General features: G+C 43.7%; 1 protein-coding gene across 5 annotated transcripts in view; it reads right to left on the bottom strand.

Annotated features, from left to right (window-relative positions):
- UNC5D (unc-5 netrin receptor D) overlaps window positions 1-13,963 on the bottom strand; it is a 422,213-nt gene that overhangs the window by 195,338 nt on the left and 212,912 nt on the right. For 4 of the 5 annotated variants that reach the window (XM_028707671.2, XM_028707672.2, XM_028707674.2 and 1 more), the window contains exon 3: window positions 3,250-3,393. The exons of the other annotated variant lie outside the window; for it this stretch is intronic. In XM_028707671.2, coding sequence (XP_028563504.2) covers window positions 3,250-3,393 — 144 coding nt within the window. The remainder of the gene's footprint in view (window positions 1-3,249; window positions 3,394-13,963) is intronic. 5 annotated transcript variants of the gene reach the window in all.

Below are 13,963 nucleotides of genomic sequence, written 5' to 3'. Positions count from 1 at the left end.
TTTGGAGACAGAGACTTAGGGCTCTTCCACACTTCCTCGTGTCTTGTGCCAAGAAAGCACAGGTCCAAGCAGTTTTCCACTTGTCATTTGCTTTCTAGGCATGGTTTTCCCTTTGCCCCACTGCTTTCCCCCAGACAACCTACTCTTTAGCATTAAATCGGAACAAACGAGAATCTGCAGAAAACCTGGTTGTTGTTTGTTCTGATTCAGAGATAAACAACAGGTTTTCCTGGGGGAAAGCAGCAGGGCAAAGGGAACTGTGAGTGAGGCCATTAGAGGCTTCGAATTGTTCCCTCGGAGCTGACCAAAGTCCAGGAACTTTTAATCAGCCTTGCCTTCAGCCTTTCTGCTTTCTCCGTGGGATCTACCATCAAACCAGAACAACAAAATCTCTCTAGAACAGATGGGGAGGGAGAGATTGAGGGGTCAAGGTAGAGAGGAAGAGGAGTCGTCTCACTTAGCAAATGGAAGTCTGTGTTTGGCACCACCCAAAGTCTGCACTTCTAAACATTGTTCATCTAAAAGTATGCATTCCAATCATATTCTGGCACATTTTTGTGCTGGGAACCATAACCCCAAAACTGGAAATGTGTATAATCAAAAGAATGAGGTTCCAAACTGGAAATTAGGCCAAAAGGTGCAGGATCATGTCAGTTTGCTGCAAGATTCACCAAAATAAAATTCTTTAAGTATCCTGAAATGGGCATGAGATGAAGTTTCTGTTCAAGTACAGAATCTAACACCTTCTGGCACCTTCACACAAGCCCAATATCCTCTCAGATTATTTATTTAATGCACTATTTACCTGCTCATCATTGCAAATGCAATCTTAAATCCACATATATTCTGCAAGTACTAAAAGGTGTGTCTAGCTTTATCATTGTTACAGGTCAGCAGGTCTCCTGGGTTCCAAAACATCCCCCAGGTCATGCTAAGCCTTTTCATGCATCATCACTTTGGGTGCACCATGTTGGGATGCAGTTCTTCCATGTCTCAAACTCTCAAGATTAGCCAGGGAGGCATTTATGGCTGGTCTTGTTTCCATTTTGAATCTTTGGCAGGTCATTCCCAAATTGGAACTGGAAACTTGACAAAATTGCTATAGACAAATCTGTTTCAGCTGAATATTAGGGAGGGTGGATCCAAATTTATCTCAAGTTACATGTGAAAGAAGATTTGCATGTGCTATTTAAGCATACTTCAGATGTCCCGTATATTCACACAGCCAATGAAAGTAGGGGAAGTGGGATTGTGGCAGCAAGCACCTTACTCATCCACAACATACCAACATATGAGCATTTTGTGCACACGTAGGATCATAAGTAAGGCCGTGGACTGTGCTTTTGGCACATGACTGCATGTGTGATTCTATGCATGTTGTGCATGGACAGCATAGATGTATAAATAAGCTTACAGTGAGGGTGGAACATTCTGCTGCATTCCCAATGTACATATGGATATTTTGACTGTAAACCTAAGGAAATGTCTGAACAGTATTGTCAACTTTTAGTTTTACTTTTAGTGTGTCTTCTCATACGGAGCCTTATCAATGTGCTGTGCTTTCCATTCTTGTGTTTGATAGATGCATTTTTAAAAAATGAAAATGAAATTATGCAAAAAACAGAAGTTGCAGCTGATACACAACTATTAAACACACTGTGCAATTAAGGGGACACACTTTGTGAATTTCATTTAGTGAGAAGCCACACAGTGGGTCTATCATCTGCAGCTTCTCATGCCCTGGAGTGGCATTGAAGGTTGGTAAGCTAAAGGTAAAGCTACCCCTGCCCGTACAGGCCAGTCTTGCCAGACTCTAGGGTTGTGCGCCCATCTCACTCAAGAGGCCGGGGGCCAGCGCTGTCCGGGGACACTTCCGGGTCACGTGGCCAGCGTGACAAGCTGCATCTGGTGAGCCAGCGCGGCACACGGAAACGCCGTTTACCTTCCCGCTAGAAAGCGGTCCCTATTTATCTACTTGCACCCGGGGGTGCTTTCGAACTGCTAGGTTGGCAGGCGCTGGGACCGAGCAACGGGAGCGCACCCCACCGCGGGGATTCGAACCGCCGACCTTTTGATCGGCAAGCCCTAGGCGCTGAGGCTTTTACCCACAGCGCCACCCGCGTCCCACCATTGAAGGTTGGTACCATACAGTAAGCTTATTGTGGAGAATTGCAGTCAAATCTAATTGAAGCTTCTTTGTTCACTCTCTATCCACCATGTGAAGCCAACCAGGCAACACATCTGGGCTTGCCCACTTCAAGCCCAGACTACGTGGTCAGAAGTATTTTTCTGAATTTTGTAACCCAAGAATTTCTACCTGTGTTCTTCTTGTTGCTACATGGAATATCACATGAACCTGAAGTTTGGAGTCTGTAAGTAAAACCATTTAAACTTACTAAAGGTGTGGTCTGTTCATTGTGAGTGTGGTAGAAATGGGGGAAAGTGCTGTAAGCAGGCTAAATGGAGTATTTAAAAGGTCTAACAGCCTATTTGTAACACTTCATTGTTGCTGCATTTTTGTGACTTTTAAAGCTCTGCTATGGCTCTTTTACTGGAGAGTGCATTTAGCCCTGTGCTTGAGATCCAGATGATTCTTTTATTAATTTATGGACATGGTCATCTATTTCCCCATACATATCACCAGCAGCAACTATGTACTTCTCAATCATATTAAATCACCTTTTGTTAACCACAGAGATAGGGGACGAAGCTGTCAAAATATGTGAGTATTCAGCTACAGCAGATATATTTTGTACTTGTTACTGTATTTACAGTAACTGCACATGTATTTCCCATACGCTTATGAGGGACCCAGGCAAATTTTTAAATCCCAAGCTTTCTCCTTCAAACGAACAAAGTGAGTGTCCAATACTCACATGACCCGTAGTTGTGAATACTTGGAAGGGGGACACTGCAACTGGTATACACCCATGCTCTCTCCAGCACATGTCAGGCTTATATTTTGTTCTCAGGAATTGTAAACTAAACAGAAAACGTAGTAAGGAATAGATCTTAGTGCTCACCAGAGAGCTTGAAAACACTTGAATGTCAGAGAAGTGTTATGGTACAATTCTGCCTTTTTCCCTCTGTGTGTACATTCACCACCCATGCTTTCCCTATTCTTGCTGCTTTGTCAGCCTTGCTGACCACCAATGTTTGGACAATGGAGACTGTCAAGTGACCCAATGCCCAACAATAATCTACAGGGTTCATCCTCAAACTTCTGTAGCAAAGCTGGACAGCACTTACAGGCTATGCGGACCGAAGCTTTTCTGCTCTTTGAAGTCCCTAAGTGGCTCCATGCAACACACTGACACCAGTAGTCCTCTGGCCCATGAAAATCTTCTACTTGCTGCCTTGTCACATTGATGTATGCCTCACGAACCTTCAAGCCTGAATGGAAAAGATACAGGGAAATTAGCTGATAGAGAATGTCTTACTCAGGCATAACACTAAGGTTAGCCAAACCTTTTCTTTTTAATTAAACAATTCCATTTTTTAATCAAGGCAAAGCTTTAATTACTTTGACAATAATATATGGCTGCTAATTAAATTCTAACAGCCAAGTAGGTCAGAACGCATGAGCTGAAAGCATCCGCTTGCCAAGATGTGATTCCAGACTATGCAATATCTGCCTTTAAAATCTTCTGTTGGCACTTTCGCTCTTAATAAATAAATAAAGGTTGGTTTGTTCAGCTTTTTTCAAAAAAAAAAATAATGCAACAATAACACAGCAAGCAAGGCAGCAGTCTTCTAATAAGTGCTGGCTGCAATTCTAAGCACAGATTCTTGCTTAAAACAGGGCTTTCTTCATAGGTGAGTGTGTACAGTAGTATTTGGGGTGTATGCTTTTTTTCATCCATCGGCTGTAACAAAGCATGGCAGCAGAATAATGGCCAAAAATAATAAGACAAGAGTGACTGAACGACAGAAAATCAAGAAATATACACAAAGCAACCCCAGAGAGAAACAGCAGCCCAGTGGCAAATGGCGCTCAGGAGCTGGCATTATTTTCATAATCCATCATCTTCCCATCTTTCCCGTCAATACGGCTTGCAAAAGTTAAAAACAAACAATCACGAAAGCAACAATGGTTAAAATTATATAAAATAGAGTAGCAGCTTATCTATGTGTGTAAATAGATAACACACAGTCAGCATTTACTGTGAATAGTCCTGCTTTTTTCACCCAATCTTTATGGAGCATCTGCACAATGACATGAGCAAAATATCCCTGTCACATTTTCCCTATGCAGCCTCCTCTCGCTGGTGCTCAAGTAAGCACAGAAAGCCTGACTTAAAATCTCAGTGGAATAGCTAGGCAGTGTCCCTGGTGCAATATAACCCATGACCCAGCTATTCTCTCAGTATATGCCAGGTCGCTCTAATTTCTAGGAATGGTGAACTTGTCAATTTCCGTTTCTCCCCATTTCTCATTTTCCCACACTTTCATTCATTTCAAAACATTTCCACCATAGTGTTTTGTTTTGTTTTGTTGTTTAAGTAAATCCTCCTGAAAATTCATCAGCATTTTAGTGCAGGTTTCTCTTATTAGATATGCACTTGTATGCAATTTTGCCTAACAGACACAAGTTCACAAAGCAATTTTGCATAATCCAATGTACCTTTGCATGTTAATATATGCTTTTTAATGCATACTTCATCCATATTTATGCTTCTTGTATATATTACTTGGCTGAAGAACTGTGTTGCAAAATTCAGTGCACGATGGCTGTGTATTATTCATGTATTATTTCTCAAAAATATGTGAATTACATGAGTTCACCTTTGAATCCTAAGTGATCCAATTCCCACCCGCCCCAATTTCTAATTATTTCCAACAACAACAACAACAAATTTTATTTATACCCCACCCTTCTTGGCCAGGACTGGGCTCAGGGCGGCTAACATCAAAGTATATGATACATTAAAAACATAAACCAAACAGCTTAATCCTAGATTGTTCTAGCCCTCTGCTTCTCTACAGATTCTTTCTACGAATCAACAACTCTCAAATTATAACATCCCCCTTTCCAAATAGCACACCTGTGTTTTCTTAGGCCCTCTATACTTGAGTGAGGGCATTCTAAAGAGATCACAGTGAGAGTGGAGGGACCATTTAACCCTTTCCCCCAGCCCTAGTAAAAGTCCCCTTCTTCAATATTTGGGTCTGGGGGAAATGGGGACAGTCTATTTGGCAACTAAATGTTAGAAGGAAGCTGCCTTATTCTTATTCAGACATCTGGTACATCTAGTTTAGTATTGCCCACACTGACTGGTAGTGCTCTCCAGAGTTTCAGACATGGTTTTCTCCCAGCCCTATGTGAAGTGCCAGGGATTGGAGCAGGGACCTTTCAATAGCGGTCAATGTTTTCCTTTTTTAAAGGGAAATTCCCTTATTCTGAATAGGATTCCTCGCAAGAAAAGGGAAAAGTTGACAGCTATGGACCTTTTTCATAAAAAAAAAACAGTTGTTCTATCACTGAGCTACAGTCCTGTTCTGGGCCTAAAACAGAACAGAAAAGACTAAGTGCAACTGTATCATCCAAGTCTTGAATAACATGAGAAAGAATGCCAGAAAGTCAAGTTTAAAAACTGTGTCTATGTGGGTACCCCCACACACAAGACCTTTATCCACCAAAGAACTCTAAAAATAAATGTACAGTGGTGCCCCGCAAGACGAATGCCTCGCAAGACGGAAAACCCGCTAGACGAAAGGGTTTTCCGTTTTGGAGGTGCTTCGCAAAACGAATTTCCTATGGGCTTGCTTCGCAAGACGAAAATGTCTTGCGAGTTCCTGCAGGTTTTTTTCCCTTTTCCCCAAGCCGCTAAGCCGCTTATCAGCTGATCCGCTAAGCCGCTTAACAGCTGATCGCTAAGCCGCTAAGCCGCTAAACAGCTGATCGCTAAGCCGCTTATCAGCTGATCCGCTAAGCCCGCTAATAGCGCTAATCCGCTAAGCTGCTAATGGGCTTGCTTCGCAAGACGAAAAAACCGCAAGACGAAGAGACTCGCGGAATGGATTCTTTTCGTCTTGCGAGGCACCACTGTATTGTTTGTGTTCCAAAAAGACCAAGGTATATTGTGTGAATCAAAATATTATTGCCATTACGTCATAGTTGCTGGAACAAAGTAGTCCCAGGATCAGAAAGTTCATTCTGCTGGTAGCCTGGATAAACACTAATTTCTATCAGTTAGATTAAATGCTCATAGTCTCACAGGTATTGCTTCAGAAATATATTCTCACTATTTTCACGCACTTATAACATGGAATGTTTTTCCCTGTCTCCTCTCTACAAATGCAAAGTTGCAGACTGAGAGGCCCTCTGTGATGCCGTCTGTCTATAATAGTTGAGGTTGTGTTAAAACTTTTGCTCCTAAGCCTTCCTCGGCATCATCTCTGCACATGGATGGATTTCTTGTCCTCGACATAAGGATGCAACATTGCAAATTGATGTGTAAGCAACCAAAGGGAGGTCAACAGAGGCACTCACATCTGTTAATAGCTCAGAAATGGAATGAAGGAATATAATGCTTTGTCTGGGTTCTGATACAGAGCAGGAAAGTGCAACTGCCTGCCAGCTGCCACAACCCTATTACAGACTGCTAAGAATCACTCAAATGGCAGCTAGGGGAGAAAGGGCCTTGGGTATCATGTTGCAAACCACCAATTAGTCAGCGTTTTGATAGGGCAAGATGCAACTCTGGTCAGTATTTCAAAAGATCTACCTAAAGTAGGACTAGCATTGGATACAATTCACTGATGTGGGGGGGGGCAGTTCACATTTTAATAGGAACCTACCTATTCTGCACTTCCACAGACAATACACAAAACAAAGCACAGTTAGCCTTCAAAATTCCAATTTCCCCAACCAGAAAATTTACACAAATATGTTTATATTAGGAGAAAGCAGGCATAAAAATGTAGGAATGAGTGAAAAGAACATACAACCTGGCATTATATTAAGGAAAATGTGTCTGCTTTCAAATGTTCTTGGTGACTTTTAAAAACAACAAAATAGAAGTCACAGACTGATGTAGAACCGTGGATAAATGAATTTAAGATGGGTAAGTGGGGAATTAGCTGTGTTAAACTGAAATTGGTAAAGCCGAGCTTCCAGCAAAACACAATGTGATCTAGCTAGTACTTATTGATATGAGATGTAAGCAGGTTACAAGCCTGTCCCTATTTTTATCAGTTAAATGTTGGAAGGTATGCAAATCCTAATCATCTCCTAATTAACATTACTGGTAATTGAGTAGTCCAATTAAATTTGCTAGACATCTGCAAAGCAGTTCCCAACTACTTTGGCAAAGTAACTAGCCCTGCACTTTGTAACAGATTTCCACCTCTTTGAAGGCTCATTTGCTTCCAAAGAGCCTTTCTTTCATCTATAAAGCTCAGATCTTGGACATTTATAAGCCTTGCAGAAACTGGTGTTTGATCACGATGTCGGGGACTTTGCAAATTAATTCGGAGAAACTTTGCTCAATATGAACTGCTAGACATCTCAGATGTAAAGCAAACCTTGTGAGAAATGACAACCTCAAGCTAAACAAAATGAGACGGTGGCTTCCAACAGGAAAGTACTGAGAGATACAGAGACAAGGCTTGTCAAGGGCTCAAAATCTTAAATGCCTGTCACTTCACAGATATCAATACAATGGACTTCTCTCCAGAATCCAAATTTAAATCTTCCAGCATCACTAGCTAATGCCTTGATTAAATATCTCAGGAAAGCTTTCAAAAATCCCCAGAACAGAAACACTCGGGCAGATATATAACAAGGCTGGAGACAGTCAACAGATATTGAGAGAGGGGGAGGGAGGGGGGGAGGGAGAGAGAGAGAGAGATTTGCATGGCAGGTATGTAGCCTACCATACAACATAAGAGTCACACCTGTTCCTCAGGCTACTGTTGCCTCCAAACCTGCCCACCATTGATGTGTGGCCCCTGGAAGGTAGTCTATGAAGGAATGTGTCCTTCAGGATGAAAAATGTGTTCCCTTCCCTATAGCAACCCTAGTGCCCGCCAGACAATGTGGACTACACCTCACATAAAACCCAGTTAGCATGGACACATAATAAACTTCACAGTGGACTTTGTGCCTTAGTCAAGCCCAACATCTTAGTACAGTCATACCTCATGTTATGTTTCATCCGGAGGTGACCTGGAAGTACAGGAAAGGGTTACTTCTAGGTTTCACCGCTTGCGCATGTGCAGACGCACAAAATGGCGTGGAACGAATCCCGTTCGCAACCAGAGGCACCACTGTACAGTGGTACCTTGGGTTACATACGCTTCAGGTTACAGACTCCGCTAACCCAGAAATAGTACCTCAGGTTAAGAACTTTGCTTTAGGATAAGAATAGAAATCATGCGGCGGCGGTGCGGCAGCAGTGGGAGGCCCCATTAGCTAAAGTGGTGCTTCAGGTTAAGAACAGTTTCAGGTTAAGAACGGACCTCCAGAATGAATTAAGTACGTAATCAGAGGTACCACTGTATAGCACACTACTGGAGTCACAGTATCTTGGCAAAGTCAATTACTGACACCCTCCCCTGCCACTTTGATCTTCCCTCACTGTGCTCAACCCAAAGAACCAAACAGCACTGCGTGCCTGAAACTGGAAGCTGCCGCTTTTGTTTCCCACAATGCCCTGGGCACTCAGGCATTGTGGGAAATTTAAATGGTGTTTCCTAGCCACCTGGCAAAGATTAAAGTGCTGCTGTTGTCTCCACCATCACGTAAGCCTGTCAGGTTCGCCAAAGCAGAGCTCTCTGCTCCCCTGCAACCTTATTATCAGTAAACATACTTCAAATTGGGCTGTAAGTGGATACAAATGTGGAAAAATAAGCTAAAGCAGGGTGGGGGAGGGAATCAGGCTTTCATCCCCAATGGAGAAATCAATGCATCTTGTGACTAACCTGTTGGACTTCAACTCCCATCTGACCAACTAGAGTAGCCAATGGTCAAGGATGATGGGAGCTGTAGTCCAGCAAAGATATGAAGGACCAGAGGTTAACCATGCCTGTCTTAGAACAACTAATGAGAACTATTTCACTACTATGCACCACTACATTGCCTATCTTTGATGCCATCACAGAGAATGTTTCTATTTCAATACCCCCTGGAAGGTGATGAGGATCTGCCTGGGCTCCTCCAGGTGACCTTTTTAATGAGCATTCATCCTGATTTGCTTACATGAAGCTTACACGGAGGTTCGATTGTGAGCATTTGAGCATGTTGGCAGGAAGGCCACAGAACCATGAATATTCATCTTGGTTTGCTTGTGGCATGTTTGTGAATCTTCCTTTTAATCATCTGTTCATGCCACCCTTTTCCCAAAATGTTTCCTGTCACTTACATAACCACAAAAAATATGTTTCTTTTTAAAAGTGTATCAGTTGAACTAGGAAAACAGGGCATTTTAATGTGCTTTGATTGTGAAAACCTACATTTCCTGGTGGGCGCTTGAACCCATCCCACAAAATACCAACAGTTGGGAGATGCCCCTCCTCAGTTCTTAAAAATCTCATTTCTGTTCTTCACCATTCCCAGAATTAATAATTTGTTGTTTTCAAATTAAGAGACTTTTCAAGTATAAGATACCTACACACACCAAAATAAATAAGCACATTTCATTAATTTTCATTAATTTGTTTAAAATGGCAGTCGTCTTCTTAGGTCACCTTCCCATGCATGGCATATAGGGTCTGAGGACATCTGCATGGCAACAACCCACACTACTGATGCTCAGGGGTGAGACAAATCCTTCTTGAACATTAAGGGGGAAGCTAACAAGCTGTGGGCAAATTCTTCCTTTTGGGTGCAGTGGACATTGTTGTGTCCTCTGAGGATGTTATATAAATGAGCTCCAAGGCAAATGAGAAGTGGAAGCGAGATAAATGGAAGACCAGCCATGCCATACAAAGAGAGCATCAAACCCAGAAAGCTTATTCCTTTCATTAGCTGCTGTAAGAGAAAGGACAGTCAATGGGTTGTTGCTTCCTTTGAGCACATCATTCCCACCTTCGAACCAGGGTACTGCCTTTTAAAAGGTAAAGGTACCCCTGCCCGTACGGGCCAGTCTTGACAGACTCTAGGGTTGTGCGCCCATCTCACTCAAGAGGCCGGGGGCCAGCGCTGTCTGGAGACACTTCTGGGTCACGTGGCCAGCGTGACATCGCTGCTCTGGCGAGCCAGAGCCGCACACGGAAACGCCGTTTACCTTCCCGCTTGTAAGCGGTCCCTATTTATCTACTTGCACTTGGAGGTGCTTTCGAACTGCTAGGTTGGCAGGCGCTGGGACCGAGCAACGGAAGCGCACCCCGCCACAGGGATTCGAACCGCCGACCTTTCGATCGGCAAGCCCTAGGCGCTGAGGCTTTTACCCACAGCGCCACCCGCGTCCTCATCTCACCCCTGGGATCAAGAGATAAAACCCCTCTTTCGAGAGTGCCACAGCACTGTTATTAGGAGATGAAGAGCTGTGTCTGTTCTCTAAAGAGGAGCACATTTTCTATCCCGATCTCAGTGCAGAGCTGAGATTGTGAGGGATGGTGGGCCACTTTCTACAGCTTACTGTGCTGGGCCCAGGTGTAAACCCGAGCAACGCGAGTCCACGTCCGTTCCCTAATCAAAGGGTTCCGAAAAGAGTCAGTCTGACAGGGTCAAGGCAGGAAACCAGGCTAGGTCAGGCACAGGGTCACAGGCAGTTTCTAGCAAACAGCAATGTTGCTCCTGCAACCTGGGGCGGGGTCTGACAGCATTTTATCTCTGTCGGGGTAACGGCCAGTCCTGATCCCCCGGTGACTCACCTCCCTATCTCGCCCGAAGGTGAGCACTCCTCCTGCGAGTACTCAGGTCTCTCCTTGTCTCAGACCTAAGCCTCTGCAGCTCGGGAGATGTTGGTGGGTTACTAGACCCAGAGGCCACCTCAGCCTCTCCTGACCCACCCAGAAGCGGAGCAGCTGTAAGTGATTGCCCAGCTGAAGGCAACAAGATAATCCCCACATCTGGAGCCAGGGCAGGCTCAGGCCCCTGACTTGGCCCAGCTGGTGCTTGTTGCAGGGGAGCCTGCGCAGACTGGGGCTCTTCAGAATCAGGCCCCAGACAAGGTTCAGATGCTGTCTGAGGCAGAGGATCCGGTGTGGACTGAGACTCCTCTGGTTCCGACTCCAAACCCAAGTCCCAGGCCATCACACTTACTGTGATGGATCTGGTCTTGGACCAATGAGTTCGCCTCCCCTGTTGTAAGAGGTGAGTACAATTTGTAGACTAACCCTAAAATTACATTCCAAACTGATTTGGAGAAAAGGTGAGTAAGATGAGACATAACGGAGGCATATACAATTATGCATGGTGCGAAGAAAGCAGACAGAGAAAAGCTCTTCTTCCTCTCTCATAACAGGGACAACTCAGGGACATCTAATGAAGTTGATTGTTGGAATCATGGACTACATGGAGTCGGCGGAAATGACTGGCAGAATCCGAGACCAGGGAGAAGAGTCGGTGGAAGAAGATTGGAAAAAATTTAAAGTATATCCACAGAAATATTGTAAAATTAATGAATGTTAGAAGGATGCTGGAAAGAAATTATATGGCTTTAGTAGAAATGTTATAAAGAATTAAGTAAGAATAGATTGATAACGGGTCAAGGTGTAAAATCTAAGGGTAAATTGCGTTAAGATAAATTATGGAACTAAATTTGAGAAAGAGGGAAAGGACTTGCTGAAACAACTAGTTGAACTAGAATACAAAAAAGGGAGGTGTGAGGAAGTCAAGGAAATAAGTAAATGAAAGATAAAGACATGAAAATACTGGATGGTTTTTTTCCCTCTTTTTAAATGTTTTTGTTGTTAAATGTTTTTGTTTTTTGTTTTTTATTGTTTTGTTGTATTGTTGTCTTTTTATTGTATTTTCTTATTTTTGAAGTATTGTAACTTTTTATTGTTTGCTTTTCTCTTTTCTGTAATTGTTAAACTTTAATAAATATTAAAAAAAAAAGTTGATTGTTGGAAGATTCAGGACAGACAAAAGAAAGCAATTCTTCATACAGAATTTACTCCCACAGAAGCTAGTGATGGCCACCAGCTTGGATAGCTTCAAAAAGGGATTAGACAAATTCTTGGAGAATGGTTGCTAACCTTGGTGGCTGTGTTGTGCTTCTGCTGTTGGGCACTGTAAGCCTCAAACGAAACAGCTGATGTACCGTAAATCAGACCTGAGTGCTGCTGTGCTCATGTCCTGCTTGTGACATCTGGTTGGCCACTGTGAGAACAGGATGCTGGACCAGATGGGCATTTGGCCTGATCCAGCAGGCTTTTCTCACATTCTTAAACCTATGGACTGGTTGAAGCAAGCTGCATCTACACTTTTGCCCAATATCTGGGAAGCAATATTAAGTGTGGTAAAGAGAAAATGGATAGAGACAATTGGTTTTGCTCCTCTCATTAGACTACAACTCGGGGTCATCCAGTGAAACTGATGGGCAGTCGATATAGGACAAGCAAAACAAAGTACTTCTTCACACAGTGCCAAGTAAACATATGGGAATTTTCTGTCACAAGATAGGTCTGTCTATGGTTCCTGGTTCAGAGAGATGATGAATAATTCAATTTATTATTTGTGTAATACAAAACTTCTCTCAGCGACTTAAATGCACAATTAAAAACCAACCAACCACCAAGTTTAATAATAAAACAATATCCCCAAAATGCAGGCACAGAGAGAGTTTACGAAGGATACTGAGCAGCTGGGATGTGTGCAGAGGAGAGTGACCAAGATGATAAAGCTTTGGAGAAGTTTAGCCTGGAGAAGAGAAGACTGAGAGGTGCTAGGGCAGTCATCTTCAAATATTTGAAGGGTTGTCACATGTAAGAAGGAGCAAACTTGTTTTCTGCTGCTCTAGAGTGTAGGACCCAAACCAATGGATTCTAATTCCAAAAAAAGGAACTACAACCAGACATTATGAAGAATTTTCTGGTGGTAAGAGTTGCTCAACAATGGAATGGAAAATCTCAGAAGGTGGGGGACTCTCCTCCATCTGTCAGCTGTGATTCCTGCACTGCAGGGGGTTGGAGTAGATGACCCTTGAGGTCCCTTCCAACTCTACAATTCTAGGATTCTAGGATTATAATAATCTAGGAGAAGAGGTATGTCTTAATCTGAAATAATGCTAAAGTTTGCACCTGGTGGACTTTACTGGAGAAAGCATTCCATAGCCTCTTAACATTATTTTCTGGGAGCACACAACAGGGATGTGGTGCTTGTGGACTTCCTATAAGCAACTGGCTACCTACCATTTGGAGCAGGATATTGGACTGAATTCAGGGATGCGGGTGGCGCTGTGGGTTAAACCTCAGCACCTAGGACTTGCCGATCGTCAGGTCGGCGGTTCGAATCCCCGCGGCGGGGTGCGCTCCCGTTGCTCGGTCCCAGCGCCTGCCAACCTAGCAGTTCGAAAGCACCCTCGGGTGCAAGTAGATAAATAGGGACCGCTTACCAGCGGGAAGGTAAACGGCGTTTCCGTGTGCTGCGCTGGCTCGCCAGATGCAGCTTGTCACGCTGGCCACGTGACCCGGAAGTGTCTGCGGACAGCGCTGGCTCCCGGCCTCTAGAGTGAGATGAGCGCACAACCCTAGAGTCTGGCAAGACTGACCCGTACGGGCAGGGGTACCTTTACCTTTACCTTATTGGACTGAATAGAACTTTGATCTGGTTCCTCTTATGGGAGTAGGGCTCAAATCTACTTTCTTGAAAGCCCTCAGGGCTCCTCTGTTCTCAGTTCTAACCAGGGCAGCTCTGTGCCGGCCTGTAAGACCTTTGTGGGGGATGCAATGAACTAGGGTGACAGGTTGGTGGGCAGACAGCTCTGAAATACATGCAACTGTACCACAATTGTTCTTTTGGATTCATACTCCCAACCCCCAGTCTTGTCCAAGATCTGGATGCAAGATGAAA

This window comes from Podarcis muralis, chromosome 15 (genome assembly GCF_964188315.1).
Source record: "Podarcis muralis chromosome 15, rPodMur119.hap1.1, whole genome shotgun sequence".
Taxonomy (NCBI): domain Eukaryota; kingdom Metazoa; phylum Chordata; class Lepidosauria; order Squamata; family Lacertidae; genus Podarcis; species Podarcis muralis.
This window is presented reverse-complemented; position numbering and strand designations above follow the sequence as displayed.